At 38.4% G+C, this 25,972-nt stretch overlaps 2 protein-coding genes across 4 annotated transcripts; one reads left to right on the top strand and one right to left on the bottom strand.

Annotated features, from left to right (window-relative positions):
* The first annotated feature begins 9,334 nt into the window (after window positions 1-9,334).
* Window positions 9,335-11,164, top strand: LOC119781463 (NXPE family member 3-like). The gene is made up of 4 exons (XM_038281943.1): window positions 9,335-9,423; window positions 9,673-9,705; window positions 9,791-9,979; window positions 10,066-11,164. Exons 1-4 carry the CDS (start codon window positions 9,363-9,365, stop codon window positions 10,269-10,271), a joined length of 489 nt encoding a protein of 162 aa, XP_038137871.1. The 5' UTR covers window positions 9,335-9,362; the 3' UTR covers window positions 10,272-11,164.
* Window positions 11,165-17,606: 6,442 nt separating this feature from the next.
* LOC119781410 (gastrula zinc finger protein XlCGF57.1-like) lies at window positions 17,607-23,260 on the bottom strand. Of its 3 annotated transcripts, none has more exons than XM_038281847.1 (4): window positions 23,088-23,260; window positions 22,714-22,800; window positions 19,697-20,588; window positions 17,607-19,612 (listed from the first exon to the last, which is right to left on the bottom strand). In XM_038281847.1, exons 1-4 carry the CDS (start codon window positions 23,158-23,160, stop codon window positions 18,688-18,690), a joined length of 1,977 nt encoding a protein of 658 aa, XP_038137775.1. In that variant the 5' UTR covers window positions 23,161-23,260; the 3' UTR covers window positions 17,607-18,687. The 3 variants fall into 3 exon arrangements, with proteins under 3 accessions (XP_038137775.1, XP_038137774.1, XP_038137773.1); XM_038281846.1 differs by having other exon boundaries at window positions 17,607-19,730; window positions 19,815-20,588; XM_038281845.1 differs by having other exon boundaries at window positions 17,607-20,588.
* Between the last annotated feature and the right edge of the window lie 2,712 nt (window positions 23,261-25,972).

Here is a 25,972-nt window from a genome sequence, read left to right as displayed (position 1 = left end):
AAGTAAGTCTCATAGAAAATGTCTGCTTGAAACGATATGTGATCACAGCTATTTACAAACTACACCAGTTTTGACAAGAAGAATTAGCCAAATTTCCAGAAAACTAAAGGGAGTAGCTTCAAAGAATACCTGAAATATCTAACTAAAGTTATACAGTTTGAAAAAATACCGATTAATTAAATTTAAGAGAAAATGGAGGGAAATATAGCAAACATTCACATCCAGTATTAATCTAAAGAATGAAAGAAAGCTTAACCTCACTGTTTGTACACTGTGGGTGAATATTGGCACGCTAGAAAAAACACTAAGGAGAGTACTTTTTTTTTTTTCTCTGTAGTGATTCATGAAACCTTAGAAGGGAGCGTTTTTTCACATGGCCAACCTTTCATAACCACAGATACGAAATACATCATTCGTGGCACACAGTAGCCTACTGCCGAGCTGTTTTACAGGGGAAAATGACAAACTGCTATTTCCCAGGAGAGAAATATAGGATTTTAAAAATAAGTCATTGGACCAGTCTCCTCACTGTTGACAGAGTCATCTGGAATCCACACAAAAAAAAGTTAAAGTGACATGAAAAAGTAATCACTTTTACAAGAATTTATCTAAAAACTAAAAGTCTTTCTTTAGATTTATTTAGATACATTCACCCTGGTTAACCCATAGAAACTGTAGATCAATCAAATACTTGGCATTTGGGGAAAAGTAATAAGAAAAGCCTTGAAATAACTTCCAAATATTTTCCCATGTACATGAGCTATGTGAAGTCATTCTGCTGATGCCCGGGATTGTATCAACTGATTTATACGTGCAGAGGCACAGATTTTAAATAAACAATAGGTGTAAGTGCAAATGGAAAAGATGCAATATCCCTTCTGGATATTTCTGTCATATAATAGCTGGAAATCCTTCAGCAATTACACTAAACCTTAACTGGATGCTTTCTCAAAGGATTGTCATTCTCAAAACATCTGTATTAGAAACAGATGATCAGAAAGAATCTGTCCTTAAAAGATCTCCAATAAACAAAGGAATTCATGCTTAGCATTTTCAGTATATATTTTTGATAACAAAAATGAACACATTCTCTTATCCATACAGGTAATCACACTTTATGATTATTTGATCAACTTTATTTAAATATCAGTGCTTTCAGTTTTTAAACGTAAAAATTTCTATAAGTGACAAGTGTCAGTTATGAAATGATAATACGATCAGTCTTTTCTCCCCTGTCTAGATAACTCTTTCTTTATTTGTGGGAAAGCAGCAAGAGATAATGTTGCAAAGACCCAGCTGACAAATGGCACGTGGGACTCAGTCCCAAGCCTGTGTGAGAACATAGGTCTCTGAGCTACAGGACTATCTGTGGGAGAAAAGATTCCAGCCACATCCACTGTGTGCATCTTTCTTTAAGCCCAAAAAATGAAGTGTAGGGTATCCATTTGACTTTTTGCCTGCTTTTTTTATTCCTCCAGGCCACTTTAACTGCTTCCTGATTTGGCCGAAGTAAACATATACACCATCTACAGAATCTCAATGTCTCAATTTCAATTAATCTAAATATTTATATTACCTAGATAATTTTTCTGTTGCCGAAACCATGGTGAGACATGCAGTCATACACTTATATACATACTGTCATGATGGGTTACTGAAAGGCCCAAGATGCAGAACACAACGGAGACTGAAGAAAAGTTTAACAAGTTTATTGTTCACAAAGCACATGGAAATAACACCGGTACTGGTTCAGGCCTGGGGGCTGGTTCACTGGAGTCTGTGTAGGAGACAGTTCAGTTTGCGTTGGATCAGTGGAGTTTGATTTTGAGAGTTTCGGGTTTGTACCTTGAGAAGTCCGGTTAAAGCCTTGGGAGAGGAACTGTTGGGTCCATAGATTGTTTTGTTCAGCAGAGTCCGATAACTGCTTCAGCGTCTTACTTCTAGCGTTAGGGCAGACCTTGGCTTTGAGTTTCCAGCTCTTAGTCCAGAGCTGCATGGGTATCCAGAGAAAAGTCTTCAGGTTTGGCTCAGAGGGCAGGCTCGGCAGGTTAAGCTCTTCCAGAGCTTCACAGGAGAAAAACAGGATTCCTGAAAGCAGAGACAAAGGGTTAGAATCCAATCAGGATTCAATGGCAACAAAGGTTCTCAGAAGATTCTAGGCTTAGGTGCTAACCAAACTGGATTTAACACTGAGGCGTCGAGGCAAGGTCTGAAGGCAGGTTTTATAGTGTGGATCCTCTGATGATGAGATGCGCCTCAGGTGTGTTGAAGGCTCAGCTCAGGAGGATCCATGGCGGACTCTGCTGGAGAAAGATGGAACTTCTCCAGCTCCCAACACATACAAGTCGCATTTATTTGGAAATATGAACAGCAACGCAAAAAAAAATCGGATTTCACAAAAAAAATCGGAATTGAGAATCAAAGCCTGCAGTGGGAACGTAGCCTCTGTTCACCATAATCAGATTTTTTTCCCGTTTTGTTATCAATCAGGTAAAACTTCATTGATCATTAGACACGCTAACGGACGCTGCATGATGTTATTATCGTTGTCTGCGCAACCACTATATTTTACATCATGTGGCAACGTTCAGCAGGAAGCAGTGACTAGCATAAACCTACATGATAGGCTACAATGAGAAGGAAGGAAAACTGCGTTTCTTTTTTATCGAACTTTTATCGACCCTCTTTTTTTCTATTGCGCCACACGTCTATCGATCGATATATATCGTTATTGAATTATCGCCCAGCCCTATGTTGCCCTATCTGATCACTTTTCTGTTACCTTTGAGGGCATCATTTCCAGTGACTCATTTAGCCAAAGGGACATCATAAGAAAACGCACCTTTAAGGAAAATGCCACAGAAACTTTTATTCAAGCTTACTCTGCTAATTCAACCTTGGGGTGCAACTCATTAGATGAGCTAGTAGATAACTTTCAGTCTAAAGTCTCAGACATCATTACCTACATTGCTTCAATTAAAGTGAAATTATTTTCCGGAAAGAAAAAATCTCCTTGGAGAAGTGCTCCAGCAGTTAGAAGTGAAAAAAGGGAGTGTCGAAAAGCTGAACGCAGGTGGAGAAAGACAAAACTCCAGGTTAACTATAACATCCTTGAAGAGAGACTTTACAGATATAGCTTGAAACTGAAAAATGCAAGAGAATCTTTCTTCTCTGAAATCATTAACAAGAACATTAATAATACTCTGTCATGAACCGAGGACAGATTGACCCAGTATTCAAGGAGAGACAGTCAGTAGGAAAGTTCAAACGTTTATTAAATAAAACAAAACAGAAGCGGAGCTGTGGCTCGCGGACACTGCAGGCAGGGGGGCGGGGCACCGCCCAATCTCAGACACTCTAGGGGAGAAACACAGGTAAGTGACCACGATCAACTGAGATTATCTGTGTTGGTCACTTACCTGGTTTAACAGTCCAGACCACGAATGTCCCCAGTGCTGCAGTCCCAGATGTCATGCTGGAAGCCAATCCTGGTGAGGGATCCAGAACAGACAGGAACAGGCAGGATCAAGATCAGGCAGGAACAGAAACAGTTGGCAGGATCCAGACTTCCAAGCATCCACAGGCTCCCAGGAGGGTTCAGAGTCTGACTGGGACCAGAAGCATGACCAGGTGGTCATGCACAGGAGCAGACAGGATCAGGTGCAGACAGGCAGGCTCAGTGGAAGAGGGTAGCCGAGACAGGACGTGGAACCGGAACTTGAAGCAGGACTTTAAACTGGTCTCCTCCCTAGAGCCAGGCTTACTGAATAAAAACTGAACCTCCCCCCATAATGAGCCAAAAACCCAGAGGACTCCGCGGGGAGGAACAGTGGACAATCAGGAGACCAGACAGACACTAAAACCCTCTTTCCACTGGCAGCTAGGATCCAGGACATGAACCAAGGAAATAAAACTAACAAACAGGCTAACAGAAAGACAAGCCATGATCTGGCACTGAATGCTCAGGCTGAACTGAATATAAACCACAGCAAACAGGTGAGAGGAATGAATTATGATTGAGGCAGGGAGGGAAAACGGCAGGTGAGAGGAATTACTAATTAAGGGAGAGCAAACAGGCCAGATCATGACAGAGCCCCCCCCTCAAGGGCGTATTCCAGAAGCCCAAACACTACGAAAAAAAAGTAAACCAAGCATGGCGGGTAGGGGGGGGTCAAGACCAGACACAGATCATAGAGAAAAACCTAAACAAAAAACACCGGCTTCTGACATTGGGAGGCACAGAACAAAAACACAGATTAACAAACCTCCCGCATGTCAGAACAGAGCCAAAAAACAAACCCGAAAAGAAAAAACAACCTTCTTCTACTGACTGTCCCCCGATGGGTCCTTTTTTGGCCAGATCATTCTGTCATGAAACGAGGACAGATGGACCCAGTATTCAAGGAGAGACAGTCAGTAGGAAAGTTCAAACGTTTATTAGATAAAACAAAACAAAATGTCTCAGCATGATCTAGAAAAACTAATCCATGTGTTTATTTTTAGTCGAATTGATTACTGCAACAGTGTTTTTGTTGGGATCCGGAGGTTTTTCCACCAAAGGGCGCCGAGGATCCCTTCCTGAGGGCTTCTGCTGTCTGATGGGATCCAGAGGCCTGCCCAACAGAGGGCGCCACGGATCCCTTCCTGAGGGCTTGTGCTCACCTGCAACACCTGTCTTTCATCTCCTCATCAGCCTTGGGCCTACTTAAGGAGGAAGAAACTAACACTCCAACGCCAGAGTGTTTGCCAGTAACGGTTAGCAAAACCTGAGCCAACCTGCCTGTCTAAGTCTTCTGACTTTTTGTGATCTGAACCTGATCCTGTTTTCTCCTCTCTGCCTCACAGGTTGAACCAGCCTGTTAACCTGAAACTCTGGAGAGTTTCTCTGCCGGTGATCTGTCTGCCTGCTCTCTGTTGAACTCTGGAGGGCTTCCTCTGTCAGCACCTGTCTGCCCGCCCTCAGAGGAAAATTAGGAAAATTAGGAGAGAGACTGTCTGTGATCTGCCTTCAAGCACACAGTAAGCCCTGCACCGTCTCAACCCAGCTCTCAGGAGAGAGAGAGAGAGAGAGAGAGAGAGAGAGAGAGAGAGAGAGAGAGAGAGAGAGAGAGAGAGAGAGAGAGAGAGAGAGAGAGAGAGAGAGAGAGAGAGAGAGAGAGAGAGAGAGAGCAAAACCTGGAGTCTGCCAGCCTGCACTCTGACTGTCTCAGCCCAGCTCTCTCTAGAGAGAGAGAGAGAAAGCTCATCAGGAATCAGCCTACCTGCACTCAGACTGCCTCTGCCCAGCTCTCAGCTCTCCTTCTGCCTGCACTGTGTTCCCAACCTGGAACCTGCCCACCAGCACTCAGACTGCCTCTGCCCAGCTCTCAGCTCTCCTCCTGCCTGCACTGTGTTCCCAACCTGGAACCTGCCCACCAGCACTCAGACTGCCTCTGCCCAGCTCTCAGCTCTCCTCCTGCCTGCACTCTGTTCTCAAACAGGAACCTGCCTGCCGGCACTCAGACCGCCTCTGCCAAGTTGTCAGTTCTCCTCCTGCCTGCACTCAGCTCTGCTAGCCCTCAGCCCTCGGCCTGTCCACTGATGCTGGACCCACAAGGTTCCCCCCTCTCTGCAGCTCTGCTCCTCTCTAGATCAGCGGTGAACCAATTCCTGACCAGTCCCCCTAACCTGGGACCTGTACTCATTAATATACATCTTTGTAAATAAACCTTTGAACTTTTTCCCTGCCTCCGAGTTGTTCTGCATATGGGCTAGATTCAGTTCAGTTCAGTTCAGTTTATTCGAACAACAAAACAATATAAGATGTGTAAATACAACACAACACAATGAATACATAAACCATAATAAACTGTTTGAAAAGGAATGGGACGAAGTATAAACTTTTTCCATAACCCATCATGACCACTAGCTCTACAGACAGAAAATAACACCAGAAAAAAGAAGCTTGTGCACAAAAAGTGGCTGTTAACAGGACTCCAGTCTGTGGGTTTGTCTTTTGTGTTGTTCTCCCTTCCACCAGCAGGAGGTGCCTGGTTCCGGTCCGCCTCCTCACACACCTGCTGACGGTTACCTCATTATCGGAGTGCTCTTAAGCTGCTGGTTGCCACTACCTCGACGCCAGAGTGTTTGCCAGTTTTTGGTACTCTAGCCAAGCTGAGTTTTCATTGAGTAAGACTGAGTTCTTGTCTCCCTGAGATTTAACTTTGTTTTTGTCTTTGCCTCTCGGCAGGAAGTCATCCTGCAAACTGGACCTTTTCGGACCTCCTTTCCCAGGAGGGATCAACTGAGTCTTAAACTGAGCGAGCGATTCAAACAGGATGTTTGGATAGAGTCTCCTTTTGAGGACGTTGAAATTACTCTCTGAGCAAGGAAATCATCTTCACCACGACCCGTTCAAGTACAGTAGGAAATCTGAGTGGCAATCAGTGTCTCTGTCCATCTACACCGTCCAAGTTCTGGGTAAACCCTGTTCCGCCCTCCACCGAATCAGACATACTCTGGAAAACCAACACACAGATTGGAGTCAAGGATCCTTCACTTCTCTGGAAACGTGAGTCATTAAACAGATCCTCTCCTTCAAGATCAACGAATCAAAATTCCCACTGAGCCTGAACTAACAGTCTGTCTTCCCCTCGCCTTCCAGTTCCGGCTGAGCAGACTACCGAGAGACTCTTCACCGAGCTTAACCTCTTCAATAAAACCCGTTGAACTTTTTATCTGTGTCTCTCTGTTATGATTTCTGCATTTTTGGGTCAGACCTTAGTTAAATCATGACAGCTGTGTCCGAACGTCCGCCCTGACCCCTAAATCCCTCAATTTGCTCATCTATCTGTTCTCTCTCTCTCTCTCTCTCTCTCTCTCTCTCTCTCTCTCTCTCTCTCTCTCTCTCTCTCTCTATATATATATATATATATATATATATATATATATATATGTATATATATATATATATATATATATATAAAACTTGAACCTAAGCTTTGTACGTTATTGTTAAAACACTGACCATTTCTCACCCAGGCCATTGATGATTGCTGAACGTTTCAGATTTTATAAATGTAATCAGGAGGAGAGTGAGACAGTGACGATGTTTGTAGCTGCGCTAAGGAAATTAGCAGAGCACTGTGAATTTTCAGAAGACACGCTTAAGGATGCAATATGTGACCGGCTGGTTTGTGGGCTGTGCAGTGAGGCCGCTCAGAGAAAATTGAGGACAAATTAACTCTGAATAAAGCCATTGAAATCAGTGTGTCAATGGAATTGGCTGCAAGGGAGGCACAGCAGCTGAGTGCTGTACCATAAAGGTGACTTTTAAATAGGATTGAGGTTATAAGGGCAGGCTTATATATTCCAGGCTAATATCAGCATGGTCAATATCTATTTTTTTTTTCATCTATGGCTACAGATCCCTTTTATACCTATCTTCTGGTCTCACTAAAACTCAAGCTTCTGGACTTGATTTTGGGAAAAAAGTTGAAAGTTTTCAGTGATTCTCATAACCCTCTAAACACACAAGAAGCCATTCTGGAATCTGCAGCTTTAATTTCATATATATAAACATTTCAATTTAAAAAATGCAAAAAAGAGCAAACACTGTAAAAAAAAAAAAATTGTACTGATAAATGTAAACAATGGTGAAGCTAAAATAATGAATGACCATATGTTACTTAGTCTATTAACTGAGGTCTGAGATTCTTGTCACAATTTAGATTTTCTATTACATATACACTACCGTTCAAAGGTTTGGGGTCACATTGAAATGTCCTTATTTTTGAAGGAAAAGCACTGTACTTTTCAATGAGGATAACCTTAAACTAGTCTTAAATTTAAAGAAATACACTCTATACATTGCTAATGTGGTAAATGACTATTCTAGCTGCAAATGTATGGTTTTTGGTACAGTATCTACATAGGTGTATACTGTAGAGGCCCATTTCCAGCAACTATCACTCTAGTGTTCTAATGGTACAATGTGTTTGCTCATTGGCTCAGAAGGCTAATTGATGATTAGAAAACCCTTGTGCAATCATGCTCATACATCTGAAAACAGTTTAGCTCGTTACAGAAGCTACAAAACACACCTTCCTTTAAGCAGATTGAGTTTCTGGAGCATCACATTTGTTGGGTCAATTAAACGCTCAAAATGGCCAGAAAAAGAGAACTTTCATCTGAAACTGGACAGTCTATTCTTGTTCTAAGAAATTGAAGATTTCCTACAACGTGTGTACTACTCCCTTCAGAGGACAGCACAAACAGGCTCTAACCAGAGTAGAAAAAGAAGTGGGAGGCCGCGTTGCACAACTGAGGAAGAAGATAAGTACATTAGAGTGTCTAGTTTGAGAAACAGACGCCTCACAGGTCCCAAACTGGCATTTTATTTAATAGTACCCGCAAAACACCAGTGTCAACATCTACAGTGAAGAGGCGGCTGCGGGATTCTGGGCTTCAGGGCAGAGTGGCAAAGAAAAAGCCATATCTGAGACTGGCCAATAAAAAAAAAGATTAAAATGGGCAAAAGACCACATACATTGGACAGAGGAAGACTGGAAAAAGGTGTTGTGGACTGATGAATCCAAGTTTGAGGTGTTTGGATCACAAAGAAGAACGTTTGTGAGACACAGAACAAATGAAAAGATGCTGGAAGAATGCCTGACGCCATCTGTTAAGCATGGTGGAGGTAATGTGATGGTCTGGGGTTGCTTTGGTGCTGGTAAGGTGGGAGATTTGAACAGGGTAAAACAGATTCTGAATAAGGAAGGCTATCACTCCGTTTTGCAACGCCATGCCATACCGAGTGGACAGCGCTTGATTGGAGCCAATTTCATCCTACAACAGGACAATGACCCTATACACACCTCTAAATTGTGCAAGAACTATTTAGAGCAGAAGCAGGTAGCTGGTATTCTATCGGTAATGGAGTGGCCAGCGCAGTCACCAGATCTGAACCTCATCGAGCTGTTGTGGGAGCAGCTTGACCGTATGGTACGCAAGAAGTGCCCAACCAACCAATCCAACTTGTGGGAGCTGCTTCTGGATGCGTGGGGTGCAATTTCTCCAGATTACCTCAACAAATTAACAGCTAGAATGCCAAAGGTCTGCAATGCTGTAATTGCTGCAAATGGAGGATTCTTTGACGGAAGCAAAGTTTGATATAAAAAAAATCTTATTTCAAATACAAATCATTATTTCTAACCTTGTCAATGTCTTGATTCTATTTTCTATTCATTTCACAACATATGGTGGTGAATAAGTGTGACTTTTCAGGAAAACACATAAATGTTTGGGTGACCCCAAACTTTTGAACGGTGGTGTAGTTTTGACAGTTTTATGTAATTCCTGTGCTTTGTTATAGTGGTGTCAACATGAAAGCCTCTATTCGGTCAGCAGGATCCTCAAAAATCATTATCTTACCAAAGCTTAAAGGTAAGTGATATTTGTAAGTTTGCAACAATATATTAATGATTTGCCCAACAAAAATAGGAAAAAGTGATCAGATTTGACACATGGCTTCTGCAGACATCTTTTATTAATTGGTATTTTATACAACCTATTAAATGCCAATTAATAAAAACATTATCAGCTATAAGATATATTAATAAAGAGCAGCTGTTTTTAAGCCAAAGTTAATGCTCTTCATACATAATCACAAAATGCCATTTTTATTCCTTCCAGTTTCCAATGAAACAGTACCTGCTAATGTATCAGGTAAAGTATAAGTTTACATTTTCAAATACTGATATCTAAAAAAGTGATTTATAAATGACTCATTACATTTACACTTACCTCTTAGGAAAAAGTTTGTGGACCAGACCTGCTGGTTATTACTACAAAGATGCATGGCAGGCTCTAGATGGCACCAAGGTTCATCAGTTCAAAAATGCCAAAGCAATAACTCAGTGCCTGAAAGGAAAGGAGGTCCACATGTATGGAGACTCCACCATCAGACAGTGGTTTGAATATTTAATTGCAAAAGTACCAGGTAGAAGCCTAGTAGAAATTTCTTTCCAAGATTCAAACCGGTTCACACTTCTTTCTAATCTGCTTTGTTTTCTGTGTTACTTTCAGATCTTAAGAAGTTTGACCAGAAAAAACCTCCAAAAACAGGACCCTTTCTGGCCTTGGATTATACAAACAACATCTTAGTGACATGCCGCTCCCATGGTCCTCCCCTCCGTTCTCCTCTGATGCTTGTCAGTCAATTACACTTAGTTGCCAATGAACTGGACAGCGTGGATGGAGGCAACAACACTGTTGTAATAATTGGTGTCTAGGCTCACTTCAGCTCTTTTCCTGTTGAGGTCTACATCCGACGTCTGCTGAGTATAAGGAGAGCAGTCGTGCGGTTGTTGACCAGAGCTCCAGGTACCCTGGTAATCATTAGGACTGCTAATCCTAAAAGGATTACACTAGAGGAGTCAGTTACCACTGATGATTACTATTTATTACAGCGTGACAAGATACTCAGGACAATTTTTCAAAAAGTCAATGTCCGACGGCTGGATGCCTGGGAGATGACCCAGGCCCACTACCTCCCACACAATGTCCATCCACCGCCTCCTATAATTAAAAACATGATCGATGTTGTTTTGTCCTATGTATGCTTTCCCAAAACTGAAACTTGAAATCAAAGTAATAGAAAACTTTGTTATCTGGTTATTAGGGTAACTATTGGTGATTGACAACTCTTCCAGGTTGATGTAAAACAAATCAAAAAGTACACAGGTTGGAGTGAATAATTAACAAAATTAGGATTGGGTTAAGTGAATTCAACAATATAGTCACACTTAATAGAAAATCCGGTACAATAAGATGTCTTGAAAGTCATAGGGAAACGGCCGTTCCAATTGTTGCATTTTAAGAATTCTCGCTATTGGTGCACGACTTTACACGAGTGAATAAAGTGAATGTGATTGGTCGATTATCAGGGGGCGGGATTGTTGTGGCGGAAGGTTCGCAAGCAAGTTTGACTGTAGCCGGTTTGTCGGAAGCATCTTGCTAACCAGTTAGCAACTTAGTGCTAGTAGGTTCCCAATGGGAAATTACATTGGGACCAAGTAGCGCTAAATTGGTGATTTAGAAACAACACTATCAAGGAACGCTATGGACAGCTGAAACATGCAAGAGGAGAGTTTAGTGTTGGAGGTCATGGATGAGTCTCCTCCGGCATACATTTTTTATTTAGAGGACGAAAGCGGGCACAAAGATGTTGTGGAAGAGGACGCCAGGGCGGCAGAAGCTTGGTTTGGTGTAGAAGGCTTACAACCGTACATGTTTGACCCCTTGCCTCGCAACGCTGCCAGTTCTGTTAGCTCTACGCCTGCTGAAGACACAGACATCCATCCCTGTGGACACTGGGACGGAACTCAATGAGAAAGGAAATGATTCTAATGTCCTATTTCAACCGTTGCGTATATTAGCTGCAACATATGAAGCAAGATGCTATGACTGAAAAAATTTGATTGACAGATGACCGTTGATATATGATTGGCCGAATTTAGGTGTACAAGCTGACGCATAACTAACTGGCCTGCACAAGATAACAGAAAAAAACACAGATTTTAAGACAGGATTTTTTTTACATAAAAAATTTCCAAAATTTTGGGACAATATCGTCGGATAAAGACTACATTTATATACATGTTTATGCCAGAATGATTTGACATTTAAATATGATTTCCATATGACTTTAAGATAAAGCACATAAACAACATACTGTATTAAAATAACAAACTATAAGCATCATACCAGCTCAACACAAATAAATAAAACAGGCCTGGTAACATAACACAGGCTAACTATACCGAAAAACAACAAAAAATGCTCAGATCTGAGGATATATAGTATGAGAAGAAACGTTAACATCATCATTCTAAAAAAACATTTATATGGTTTTTGAATTCCAGCTTGCAGGGAGAGCTTTAATGGGAAACTGGTGAAAATAAAGATTGCTTTGGGTTTTTTTTATTTAATCATTCTATCTTTTTTATGTAATTGTCTTATTTTAATCACACACTTCTGTTCCCTTTTATTATTTGTTCAGCTACTATGTGACCACAATGTACTTTTCTGTTTCTCATGTACAGTATAGCACCTTAAATTTTCTCGCTACTTAAATCTGTTAGATAAATAAACTTGTCTTACCTTCCCTTATGTAGGAGTGGCTAGTCTTCCTAAGTTCAATCATCAGATCATCCAGGATATAACATACAACCATACTTTTTATGAATTAACAATAAAAAAAGATTACATAAAATGGCTTTAATGTTAGAATTAGAGGCTAAAACCACTATTGACCAAAAAGAACATAAAGATCCATCTTTCATTGGTGCCTTTAAATAACGTTAAATTATTATGAAACATTTGTCCTGGGGATTATTTTAAAGCAACATATCAAAATAATAGAATTAAATGTCATATTTTTTGGCCAAGAGTAGGAAAAAAAATATTAGATCGCTCTTGTTTTCTTTAAATTCTTGCTCTAAATGTATGTTACCCAAGGAATACAATGGAAAGGGAACAAAGAAGAAAGGGTCTAACTGTGACAAAGTGGTTCAGGTTGTGTTCACCACTTGTCCCTTATTTTTATCGATTCGTAATGCTTAAATTTAAACATTATTTTGCAACTTTAATTCACTTACTTTGTTCATGGGTTTGTTTGTGTAAGCATTAGGTTGCAGCTTCCTTCTATTTATATGTTCAGTTTAAAGCTATTACTTCTGGATTATTGGTTGAAATTGTTTATTTTGTTTCAAAGTATATTCATGGTATTTGTTTTCCTTTTAACTCACCAATTTTTTGTCTCATTATTTCCTGTTAAATTGGCTAGATGATGTCATTGGTGGGTTCTACCATTTAGAGGGTTTCCTTTGGAGTAATGCTTTGTTTGTTTTTCTTCAAAGTAACTTTTTGAGTTATCTGGTATCACAGTGTTTATTTTACAGACTCTTTCATTGTGTAGATGAGCTTGTAAACTAGATTCATAATTTTATTCTTGTTTCTCTTTTTAGACTTTGTTTTTTTCTTCCTGTTTAATTGTGGCTTTGCCGACTCAAGTTCAGGTTTGTTGCCAATTGGTTATAGAAGCAATGAGCTCTTGGAAGCTATAGAGATGGTTGTGAGAGTGAAAAGTGCCAAATAAAAAACATCAGAGAAATCTGGGACCGGTGGCTAAAGCTGTTTTTTTGTTCACCTTAATGATCCTTGACCAAACTACCTCACACTAACTTTCTTCTGCATGACTATATTCTTATTTAGAGCTGATTTTAATACGGTTTATATTTAGATCTGCCTTAACCTGAAGGTCATTTAAATATCCCACTGAAATGAGGGGATTTATATACCCACTGAAATCTGAAGTGATTTCAGTGGGTAAATAAATTAGTATTATTCATAAAAATCCGCAAAATCTGGTGCATGTTCATTCTTAAGAGTCAATGCTCCTAAAAGAAGTGAAAGTAGCAACAGATAAGGAAGGTACAGTATGGTAACACTGGCCCCTAGGAGACCATACACTAAAAAAATTACAAAGCAAAAAAACAAAAAAACAGTCTCTGTTTCACATCCACAAACCAGTTGGTTTTGCTTGGCTTTAATGATTTTTGACAAGTTTGCTTGTCATTCTTGGTAAAGTCATGTGTTAAATGACATATTTCAATGGTCCCCTATTCTTGTAAAAACAACACGTGTGAAAAGCCACCGTCTTTGCTGTAAGTCACCGTAACAAAGGATAAAAAAGGAATGTGAACACTGTAGCCTATAGAAAAGGTCCAGTAGACTTATGTTTCATAATTTGGAAACACAAAAAGGACAAGATGTTAAACACTGAGTATTCATTTCTTAACAAAATTTAAAAAGCAGCTATAGCAAAAATATTCTGATTTAGAAACAAATTTAAAAGATTAGACTCACCTTCACAAAACTTATAGAGATTTCTTAAGAACCAAGAACTATTTACTTACATGTAATGCAGAGGGATATTTATGATAGATGGGCCGTGAAGTTGTAAAATGGGTAACCGTGGTAGCTGCTTTTTGGTGCTCTAATTGGGAGAAGGATAAGTCATATACTACTAATAATAATGCACCCAATGAAAAAAGAAGTTTAATACTAGTTTAATAGTTTAATACTTAATAATAGCATGTGCAATTTATGATGACCTTTATATACATCTTTACGACTCACAAGAAGAGCCATCAAAAAAAAGATTTAAATGATAGTATCTAGCATGGAATCCGAAGGTTGTAAGTTCGAAAGCATCTCCCACAGACTACCACTCTGGGTCTCTGAGCAAGACTCTTAACCCTTGATTGCTCCCCGGGCGCTGGTCCCCAAAGGGGATGAAGAGAGGGAATTTCGCCATTGTGAGGTCCATAAAGTTCTATATTTATTTATTTATATATATATATATATATTATAGAGACCCTAAGAAATAGAGTCTGTAAGAATATATAAAAGTATTTTGCATTTAAGAAGAAAATTAAAAACAATTTCGTCCATCAAAATGCTCTCAGAACTCCTCAAATGGAAAAGTTTTAATTTCACTTTTAATTTTGTAAAAAATAATGTTTAAGGAACCTTTGGCTAGCTGATAATTAATCGATTAATCTAAAAGATAATCAACAAATTAATCGATTAGCAAAATAATGTTTAGTTTCAGCCCTTCTACAGTATACTGTATATCTTTGGGCCTTCTTTGATGAGTCAATCTGCAGGTACAGACACATTTGCACATATTTTAAGGCACTCAAACCTGAAAACTTACATGTGAACATGCTTTAGCCCATTTTCTCCTCGTGCACGCTCTGTTTAAAAGTTGCTGTTTGCATCGCTGATACAAGCTTACTTTCCAAAAGAAGATTTGAAATGTTTCCACTATGTCAGACTCACCACAGGTAAGTGAAAATAGGGACGAGCACGGAGGACGGCCTTACAAAAACCTATCACCAGAACGATTGACAATTAGGAGGACCACTTATTTTGATGATCTGGACTGATAAAGAACATCCTCTGCTCTACCTTTAAATCATTTTTAAAGTCAAATACTCTTACTTTATGGATTATAGCTCACGGATTGTATGCAAGGACTTTCTAGTTTAATTATAATACCCTATTGTCTTATATTTGATCAATTTTGTGCTCCATTTTTTACTAACAATACTGCTTTAACGTATATTTACCATAAATAAACCACATTGCTGGTTGTATAATCTTACATGAAAACTGGAGCCAAGCAAGTCACCAGTGTCCAGCTGAGGTTTGAAAAAAAGAAGAAAAGTCTAAAATAAAGTGTGAAAATGGGTAAGACACAGCAAACAAAAAAAAATACATTTACCGATCACTGAAGCAGGAGCTTGAGCTGCCAAAACATTTATATTTTGCTGCCAAGTTGTTGAATGTGTGAGGAAGTATTGGCGGATGGTATAAAATTCAATTAAATTCAGTTTTATTTATTTAGCAACAATTCACAACATGTCATCTCAAGGCACTTTATAGAGACAATTCAACCAGATCATACAGTCAGACTGGTTCAAAGTTTTCTAAGGAAAACCAGGTGATGCTTCAACTCATTGAGTTGGCAGCAATCCTTCACACCAAGCATGCATATAGTGACACTGGAGAGGAAAAACTCCCTTTTAACAGGAAGAAACCTCCAGCAGAAAACCTCGAATTTAGCTTAGTGCGAGGGGCCTTCTGCGAGGGTGAAAGTATTGAACTTTTGACCCATTTTAGGCAGGATGTTTCAGGGTTGTGAGGAAATACTGTTTATTTCTGCACATTCAGTGCCATGTGTCAGCACAGGGTCCGAAGTATGAAGATGAGAATCTGTGGGACTATTCACAATTAACTCACATTTAATTCTCCACCACCTTGGGAGGTGGCTCCCATTCTGACCTGGGGGGTCTTAAGTTTGGATTCTGCACAGATGTTTCTGTACTCTATTAGCCACTAAGATCTTCCATGGATTCCTTTCCCTCCAGAGTCTAACAGCCTGCTAAGAGATGGTGGATTTTTTCTGAGAACTCTTTGCATAACCTGCACCTGGGATCTTGCTGAGTATGGCAGATACTCAGCAAGAAAAAATATATATTTTTTAATATAAAAAAACTCTTAAATAACAATCATATATATTAATAATAATATAATAATAATAATGCATAATAACGCAGAGACCAGTCTTTATTTCCAACCATCTGGAAAAGATTGTGTGGTTAATGCACAGGCTGAGGTTGGGAAAGATGCGCTCCAGCACTAGCATCCATGTTTGCTTTGTTAAACACAGAGCATGCTCACTTGTGACGTCATTGCATCCTCTACTGCGCATCGAGAGATGAATGAATGAAGTTCACACAAGAGATCACATGAAAGTCGCATATATTTTGAAATGGGAACCACGCATAAGAATTGTATTTCTCAAAAAAATTGGAATTGAGACTTAATGCCTTCAGTATGAATGTAGCGGTTAACAGCTGTATGTCTCTTCCTGCTTTAGTAACATTTTATCTGTAACTGTTAGATGCATGAAATGGAGCTCTGGAGGATGGAGCACAAGCTTGAGGAATGGGTTTCCTATGCATGTCAGAAAAAGGAAGGTTTTATTTACAAAAAGGAACAAAACAAATCAAAGCATGAATTACACACAGGTGTGATCAAAATCTAGGGAGTTAAGGTTCAAGGTTTAAGAGTCTTTTATTTAATTCAGTTTATTGATATAGCACCAATTCATAACACATTTTGTCTCAAGGCACAATACAGAGACAATACAGTCAGATTGGTAAAAAGTTTATATCAGACCTGGGCATTGTACAGGATACTGTGCAGCCCACGAGGTATGGGCATTGTAATGCATATGGCCTGTCTAAAGTTAATTGGAAATTTCAAAATAAACATATTCATCTAATGAATGGACTGAGGCTGCTTTGCTTTTATTTTGCCCTGAAAAAAAAAAGAACACAACAAATGATCTGGTAATTCTTTCATTAAATCTTATACTTTACTGTACTGTAGTTTATTTTTTTAGTTTGATTTGGCATTGGTTAACTATTTGGGTGCACACATTCAGTTGACTCATTTTGTCATTTCTTGTTTGTTTGGTTTTCTGCACTTCAATATATTTTTCATTTGAGTTGCCAGTTCCTGGGAAGCTGTCGTGAGTGAAGCCAGTGAAGGAAAGGAGGCCCCAGCTGCAAAGGATCTCCTCATTGACATGGAGGCCTAGTTGGACTCTTCCACTTACTTTTAGAAGGGGTGTAGAAAGGGTTTAAGTTTCTTTATTTGGTTTTGTTTTCTATAATAAAATTTGGAAAGTTTAATATTTAAGTCCTCTTCCTCATAGGTTGTTGATTTAGTATGGTGCTCATTAGTTTGGTCTTTTGTTGAAGTTTTGTTTAGGAAAATGTATTATATGTTTCCCTCTTGTTTTAAAATGGTCTAATCAACCAGTGTTTATATATGTTTCCCTTGTGTGTTAGTTGAGTAGATCTTTTCCTGTGTCAGGTTTGGATTATGCTGACTTTTGTCATTTGTTTTCTTTGATGGGCCCTGTCTTGTTAGAAGTTTGAACTTTATTTTTTGTTAAATAAATTTGTTACCATTTTTTCATCAATGACTTCCCTGTGCTTCTCTGATTTTTTTTTTTTTTTGGCTCGGTCCCTCACAGCTAGATAACAAATTCAGAGTTTTCAACAAGAATTGGACAGCTAATTATTTACTTACAAAAGTCAGTGGAAAAGCTGTGCATCTAGTTTGCGGCGAGCAGATCGCCACGTTTAAGGACTACAACAGACGAAACATGCGGAGAACCACAGAAACTTGAATGATGCTGAAAGGCCGTGGGCATTGGAAGCTTTGCTAGTTTAGCTGCAAAAGCAGCAATGCTTTTTTTTTACCAAGCTTCACACATCCAGGAATGCAGCAACCAACCAAAACCAAGATCAACAAATGGTATAAAAAGTTCACATTTTGTTTTTTAATGTTTTGGTTAATTTGAATGAATAAATTACATTTTTTGTGAGGCAACCTCGATTTTTTCATTGCTTAATCTTAACATATACAATTGTCAAACCAATGCTTTTTATAAAGAAATACAATTAATATGCATGATTGAGTTCAAATCTTTTGGTCTGGTCCTCCACAACATTTTCTGTCTCTCATGTTGCCTCATGGAAAAAATAATTGCCAAACCCTGATTTATATCATGGAAAATCAGCTGAATGCATCAAGTCATTGACTTGCAAGACCTGCTCTTCCTGAATGAAGTTGTGGCGACAATTTTTCGCTTGCACTTGTATAGGACTCTTCAGTAATCCTTCACACCAAGCATGTATGCAGCGACAGTGGAGAGAAAATACTCCCTTTAACAGGAAGAAACTTCAAGCAGAACCAGGACCAGTGTGAGATGCCTTCTGCTGTGATCAACTTTGGTTTAAGGAGACAGAAGCTCATACACAAAACAAAACAGATATAAAACTGTTAACAAGCTCCGCAGGTGACCCAGGCCAGGAAAAATACAGTAACGCAGACAAAGCTCCAAGCCAGTTCCAAAGTCAGGTGATGAAAGAGAGCACACAACTTTGCAAATAACACTCAAAACATATTAGTATCTGATAAGCCATATTATGCCCATTTGATTAATATCATACAAATTGATCAATTCACTTTAATGCTATGTTAGCAGTACTGGTTATGTCCTCACTCTGAATCTGTGCAGCAGCTAGTGTTTTTTTTTTCTTCAGCATGGATCCTCATGTGTGATTTAAAATTTCCTTTCAAGCCAAACATTTTTCCGCATAGGTCACAAAGGAAAGGTTTGTCTCCTGTGTGGATTATCATGTGTGAGTTTAATCTTCCTTTCTCCCTAAATCTTTTCCCACATATATCACAACAGAAAGGTTTGATTCCAGCGTGGATCATCAGGTGTCTGTTTAAACTTCCTTTCTCTCTATATCTACGTCCACATAAGTAACAACAGAAAGGTTTGTCTCCTGCATGGACCCTCATGTGTGAGTTTAAACGTACTTTGTGCCGAAATCTCTTCCCACACAGGTCGCAACAGAAAGGTTTATCTCCTGTGTGGATCATCATGTGTAATTTTAAACTCTGTTTCTTGCTAAATGTCTGTCCACATATGTCACAACAGAAAGGTTTATCCCCTGTGTGGATCATCATGTGGGATTTTAAACCGCTTTTCTGCCTAAATCGTTGCCCACATAGGTCACAACAGAAAGGTTTGTCTTTGTGTATCATCATATGTTGGTTTAAATTTCCTTTCTTGCTAAATCTCTTTCCACATAGGTCACAACAGAAAGGTTTTTCTCCTGTGTGGCTCATCATGTGGGAGTTTAAATGTCCTTTGTGGCCAAATCTCTGCTCACATACGTCACAACAGAAAGGTTTGTCTTCTGAGTGGATTGTCATGTGTCTGTTGAAAGTTCCTTTATGTCTAAATCTCTTTCCACATAGGTCACAACAGAAAGGTTTGTCTCCAGTGTGGATCCTAATGTGTGTGTTGAAACTTCCTTTCTTCCTAAATTTCTGCCCACATAAGTCACAACAGAAAGGTTCGTCTTCTGCATGGATCCTCATGTGCCTGTTAATATTTCTTTTGTGCCTAAATCTCTGTCCACATAGGTCACAACTGAAAGGTTTGTCTTCTGCATGGATCATCATGTGTCTGCTTAAACTTTCTTTCCCGGTAAATCTCTGTCCACATAGGTCACAACAGAAAGGTTTGTCTTCTGCATGGATCATCATGTGTCTGCTTAAACTTTCTTTCCCGGTAAATCTCTGTCCACATAGGTCACAACAGAAAGGTTTATCTCCAGTGTGGATCATTTTGTGTAAGTTAAAATGTCCTTTCTGGCTAAATTTCTTTCCATATAAGTCACAACCGAAAGGTTTTTCACCTGTGTAAATTCTCTTATGTATTTTTAATTTTTCTTTTTCAGTAAATGTTTTACTAGAGTCTTCACAGCAGGTCTTCAGCCTTTTAAGGACATTTCTTTGTGAGCCTACATTTTTCTTCATTGTAAAAATGTCAATATTATCCATAGAGCTTGAAGAGCCCATTTCTGAATGTCTCATGCCTTTCTGAAGATTTTGAACTAATTGTTGAGTAAAGTCAGAGGTGTCAAAAGGTCTGTTGGCAATGCATCCATGTGAATCAGGAGCTGTCACCTTCTTCCAGTGAAAGTCCAGGTCCTTTGTTTTCATTCCAGTTGCTAATAAGCGTTTTGGTTCAAACATGGACTGATTAACATCTTCAGTCTCTGAGGAAAATGACCTATCTGGATGATCTTGTATCCTTATAGATTCTTCTCCATCATTCTCTTCTGGAATCTCTCTGCCTTTAATGTGGTCTTGATAAGGCTGTTGAACATCAGAGGAATGTTTATTTTCTTCACTCTTTAGGGGATTAGCAGTTTTTGGAAACTTTGTGGCATCAATTTCCTCTTTGAAACTGAGCTGATCTCCCACTGGACTGGTGCAGACTTCCTCCAGTTCCTCCTTTATGTGGACGGCCTCTGGGTCAGGCTTAATAGCATAAGGTTTGTGGTCTTCAGGAACTTCTTCTTTAATCGTCTGCTTAACATCTGCAGGAAACATTGAAACACATATTTAATGTGTGGAGATATTTAGACCTAATTTTTAAATAAAATGATATATGTTCTATGATTACACCTAATTCTTGGGTTTAATTGCTACTTTTCTATGCTTTACGTTTAATTTTTATTTAAATGTTGAAGCCATTTCTGTCCTCCCATTCAGCATCTTTTTATCTCCATTTCAATTATATACAATTGCTCTGTTTTAGTGATAAATATTGACCAGGGTGTTATAGCAGGTTATTTTAACACTCGTGCCAACCCTGGAGGAGAAAACTTAAGAGCAGCCTTTATTTCAATTGATTTTGTTCAAAATGTGCATAGTCCTACACATTCTTATTTTCATACTTTGGATCTTGTGTTGACATACGGCATTGATTGTAAAGATAAAACAATGCTTCTTCACAACCATGTCCTCTCTGATCAAATAACCTTCAAACATAATTTAATGGAGTGTTCTGCCCCCAAAAGGTTTCACTTAAACAGAACATTATCAGAAAATGCAGTATTAAATGTTAAAGAATCTGTTTTATTTTTCCATCTCCTCAGTATCACAAGGCGATTCTGTAGAGGTCAAAATTTTAATTTAGTCCACTCCACAAACTGAAGGTTTAGATGACATGGAGAGATTCATCATATCTAAAATGGAGTTGGAAATCAGAGGTAATACATTATTAAATAATTTGGTTGGAACTCGATCTAAAGTTAGAACCAATCAGATAACTGCAGATATGACACAAAATCTCGAAGTGACGTGTTCTGTTTTTGTGTTTTTGTAGTCTGTGAAACATGTCAAGCCGAGAATAGCAAATACATACCTTCTACAGCTTTCTATAGCTTGTTGTTGACGTTTTAAAGTTTGATCAGTCACACTTAAGACATCATAAAGGGTATCATTAAAACATTGCTTGGTTTTGGATGCCATGTTACTGTTATGTTTTTCACCACAGGTTTTATTGAGAAGGTTTTACCCGTTTTAAAGTCTAATTTGATTGAAATCATAAAGACATCGGGTTGGGTGTTTTCTCACAAAACAGTGATTATCAAACTAGTATTTAAAGAGAAACTTGAAAAATAATCCTGCTGTAAAAGGACAGCCTGATGAAACATGAATTATAATACTGTTTATTTATTTTTTATTGTTCTATTTAAGAAAATTCATAGTGCACCTAGATTCATGTGCTCCTATCCTTATTCATTTGAGAGTAGGGGTGGGTGATATATCGAATATACTTAAAGTATCTCGAGGTCCACCATGCACAACAGTTAAAATTATTCTATTGCAACCAACAAGTACAAATTTGCATGACGACATTAAGCCGTCTGCTTCTATTTCACTGGGAGTTTCCTTTTTCACCACACACTTTTAATAAACCCCTCCTCTGAACAGGATTATTTTCTCGCATACTACAACATCTGGCAAACAAAATATGGCCAATGTGACTGAAAGATATTTTTAACAAACATTAAAATGTGCTCCTCCCATTATCCATCTCTCTGCCCTGTTTTTTCAAACCCTCTACCTTCTCTCTCTCTCTCTCTGTTTTTGTTTGTGGTTTACTTTATGGGAAAATCTTTCAGGTGAGCCCCAAGAACTGAGATTGTGCTTTGTTGCCTTTACAGCATCAGGTTTTGCTGGGTCAGTATATTGAAGATAAAAGCTTGAACTCATACAGCTCTTGCCGTATGGGCTCCACAACCTCTCTAAACTCAGCTGAAAATGAGTGGTACTAATCCTTCCCCTATCTAGGGTGTAGCTAGCATGTCACTCTGCTCACTCTCCATGTTTCAGTATGTCAAGTTAATCCCAGACTTTAACATAATTGGAGCTAATTGCATAAAGCCCTGCTCACATTTAGTTTATATTCAAGTCTCCTTTTTTCCTGTTGCACTAGAAGCATGACCTGAACACCACACAGTTTGAATCCTTTATTCTTCTCATAGTCTGTGTGATTTGTGAATTCAGACACTATTTCCTAAAGTCAGGTTAATGTGTCTTGCATTTTAACCAAAGTGAATTAGTTGACTGTTATAGTTTTATTTCAGATATGAATGATATGAATTAAAATTCATAGAGGGAACCCTGTCCAACATTATATTCATTGGAACCAACCAGGCAGATCCTGTGGTTTCTCATCTTGGTCCAGAGCTCCAGACTCAGGAGCATCTCCAGCATTGTTGAACAACAAGCTGGCCTCTCCTGTGAAAACAAGAGACAACATGAAAACATCAAAACCTCCTTTTTCTGATGAAGTGATATTGTTGGTTATATAAAATGGAGCAGCAGATGGCGCTATCCTACAGTTTGATTGGAAATAGAATAGAAATAGAAAATCTCTTTATTGTCTCACAATGGGGAAATTGTGGTGTTACAGCAGCATTACAGAAAAGTGGACCTTAATAGTGTTTAAACAATAATTTAAAAAAAAAAGTGGCAGAGTTGGAAAAAAAAATGTGAGAAAGTGTGTAAATGTTGTGTTTTCTCACCAGGATTGACAGTAATGATGCTTTTAGAGTCAACTGTCTCCACCAGGCAGCTGATGATGCCGTCCAAGTTCATCTTTGGATCAGCAGTTCCCAGTGGCTTGGTGGGAATGATGGTTGAGAAAAAGCAGCTGTTAACTTACCAGGTTAATCATGAGTTAAATGTCCTCCTTGTTCCACCTGTGAGAAAAGCAGAGGTATGGGAATCATTTGGGGTAGGAGCTGGATGGAAACACAGGCTCAGAGTCTCTCTGAAGCAGAAATCATAAGTCAGAAAGTTATATAAGCTAAAATAAAACCCAAATATTTAAATTAGATCAACACATTGTTCATCATTTCTGCAGCCAGTCAAGTTCTACATGCTGACAGAAGTAAAATGGGAATATTTAACACATCTATTGGTCCCACAGAGTCTTCTCTTCCATTGTTTCTATGCTGATTCTAAACATTTAGCTCTGGGGGGTTTAAAGGAACAGAAATAAAGAAAAGAAGCATAGAAACAGATCACTAATGAACCGTTGATTAATTCATTGATTTATGTTCTTTGAATATCAAGTGTAACATGTAATATTTTTATTTTATCAACAGTATTTAAAAATGAGTTATTAATTGTAATAACCTTAAGATGCTGATCTCAGAAAGGTTGAGGATGATGATCTGATAGATTTTCTCCACTTGAAGATACATCTTCTCTGTTTTGTTTCAGCTTTTTTTCCCCCAAGTTTGTTAAATCCACAAAATCACTGCATTAATATCCTGTACTTGGTAAGTAATTATTAACATTACAGCATATTTAATCATTTATAGCTTAGTTTATTCATTTTATTTTATGTCCATTTTAATTTGCTGCTGGATGATCAATAAAACATGAACTTACGGTAAATACTGTATGCTGCAGATTCCGGGTGGAAGTAATTACGGTAATTGGAAACAGAGGTTTATAAGTGATATCTGAATAAAGACCGTCGAGCTAAAGGTCCAAAACATCCGGTTTTACAATAAACTAAGCCACGTTCTGTTCCATGTTCCTACCCAGAACCCAATCCCAAACCGGCACTTGAACACTACAAGCTGTTCTCTACACCGCTCCGTTCCAGACGCCCTACGATGCTAAGCAAAGCCTACAGCATCATTGGTTCCTCCCGGTTCTTCTTCTTCTGCTCCTTCTTCTTCTTCTTCTTCTTCTTCTGGTAGTGGTTTATGGCAGTTGGCAAACTAGTTAAAATTGCATTACCGCCACCAAGTGATAAGGAGGTTTTTTTATAACTTTATTTGAAAAAGTAACAATGACAAACTCAAACAATACGGTATAAAAAAAACATATAGTCAACACTTTTCTTAATATTTTTTTTTCTTTTCTTTCAAGTTGCGGGGTAAACAGATGTTTAGTTTATGCAATGCACTTCAGAAAGAAAGAAAAATAATCTAAATCCAAAGATATCTATAATTATACATGTCGAATATAACATAATTATAATGAAAGATAAATTAATAAATCAAAAAAATACAAAACACACAAAAAAAAAAACAAGTCAGCATTATTTTTTAATTTGTATCTAGGGAGGGCTGAAATAAATTAGAGAGGTGATATGACAAACTTTTTGTTTCTGAATTTTGTCCAAGGAAAGGTTTAGAAGATGAATCTCATGTTTAAATACAGACCAAATCGGTGTGATAAGGAGTTAAACCAGGAAACAAGACTCACCCTGAGGGAAAAAAAAAAATATATAATATATATATATATATATATATATATATATATATATATATATATATATATATATATATATATATATATATATATATTATTATATTTTTTTTCAACTGTTTCACTAAACCCAACATAATTAATACTAAATCAAATTCGACTTCATAATTTCTAATTTATCTTTAAGTTATCATCACTCTGCCAATTTCTGATGGTCCTATTGGTTTTCCCATCATCATGCTTTCAACCATTTCCCAGTTTAAATCTCTGTCATGGTCTTGGTTCTGTTATGCTTTACTTTGCTCCATGTTTTCTAGTTTTATTGGTTTAATTCACATTTTGTTGTATTTTCTGGACATATGAGTACTTTGGTTTTTATTTGTTGCCCTCTTGTGTTGGTCTCCTTTTCCCTAGCACCTTCCTAGACTGCTCTCCACTCACACCTGCTCCTTATCAGCTCGTTAGCCCTGCCTTTGTCCAGTCAGCCATATATGTTCTCCCTCTGCTGTCAACTCTTTGCTGGTTCCTCGTCGCCTTGCTGATATTTTTCCCCTGATGTCTCCATGGTTCTGGTTTGTTTTACATTTTAAGTTGTTTACTGTTTTCACCAGTTAAACTGCAAGAACTCACCTCAGCCTCTCTGCCTCTGCATTTGGGTCCTCCAACCTAACCCTGACAATCTCTATCTTCAACATACTTTTCTGTAGCTTTCACGATTATCGGTTTTCTTTGTTGTCTGAGCACTACAATTGATCACTTCTACCATGAAAAGAACAAAATCTTTCTTTCTTACAATCAATGAATCAATGAATCAATGAATTTTGGGACACTGCTCCAGAGGTTTTGAACTTGTCATTTGCTTAAATGTTGGACTGGGTCTTTCTGACAGGGATGGGATTCCTTTTGCAACTTCAGCATAAGTTATTCTAAGCTCCAATTTAGCTTTTCTTATCTCTTCAGATTTTTTGCTCACTTCACAACCGCGATATCCAGCAGTTTGTTCTCCAACTGCCTCCTGTTTTCTCCACTCAGACTTCTTTGTGGGTCTTGTTCTTCTTCTTATTTTCTTCTTCTTTAGGTTTTAATGGTAGCTTGCATTGTTAATAAATATATATATATATATATATATATATATATATATATATATATATATAGTTGCACTAATACCATCTATTGGATG

Source organism: Cyprinodon tularosa, unplaced genomic scaffold (assembly GCF_016077235.1).
Source record: "Cyprinodon tularosa strain WSP-4 unplaced genomic scaffold, ASM1607723v1 ctg177, whole genome shotgun sequence".
NCBI classification, from domain to species: Eukaryota; Metazoa; Chordata; class Actinopteri; order Cyprinodontiformes; family Cyprinodontidae; genus Cyprinodon; species Cyprinodon tularosa.
This window is presented reverse-complemented; position numbering and strand designations above follow the sequence as displayed.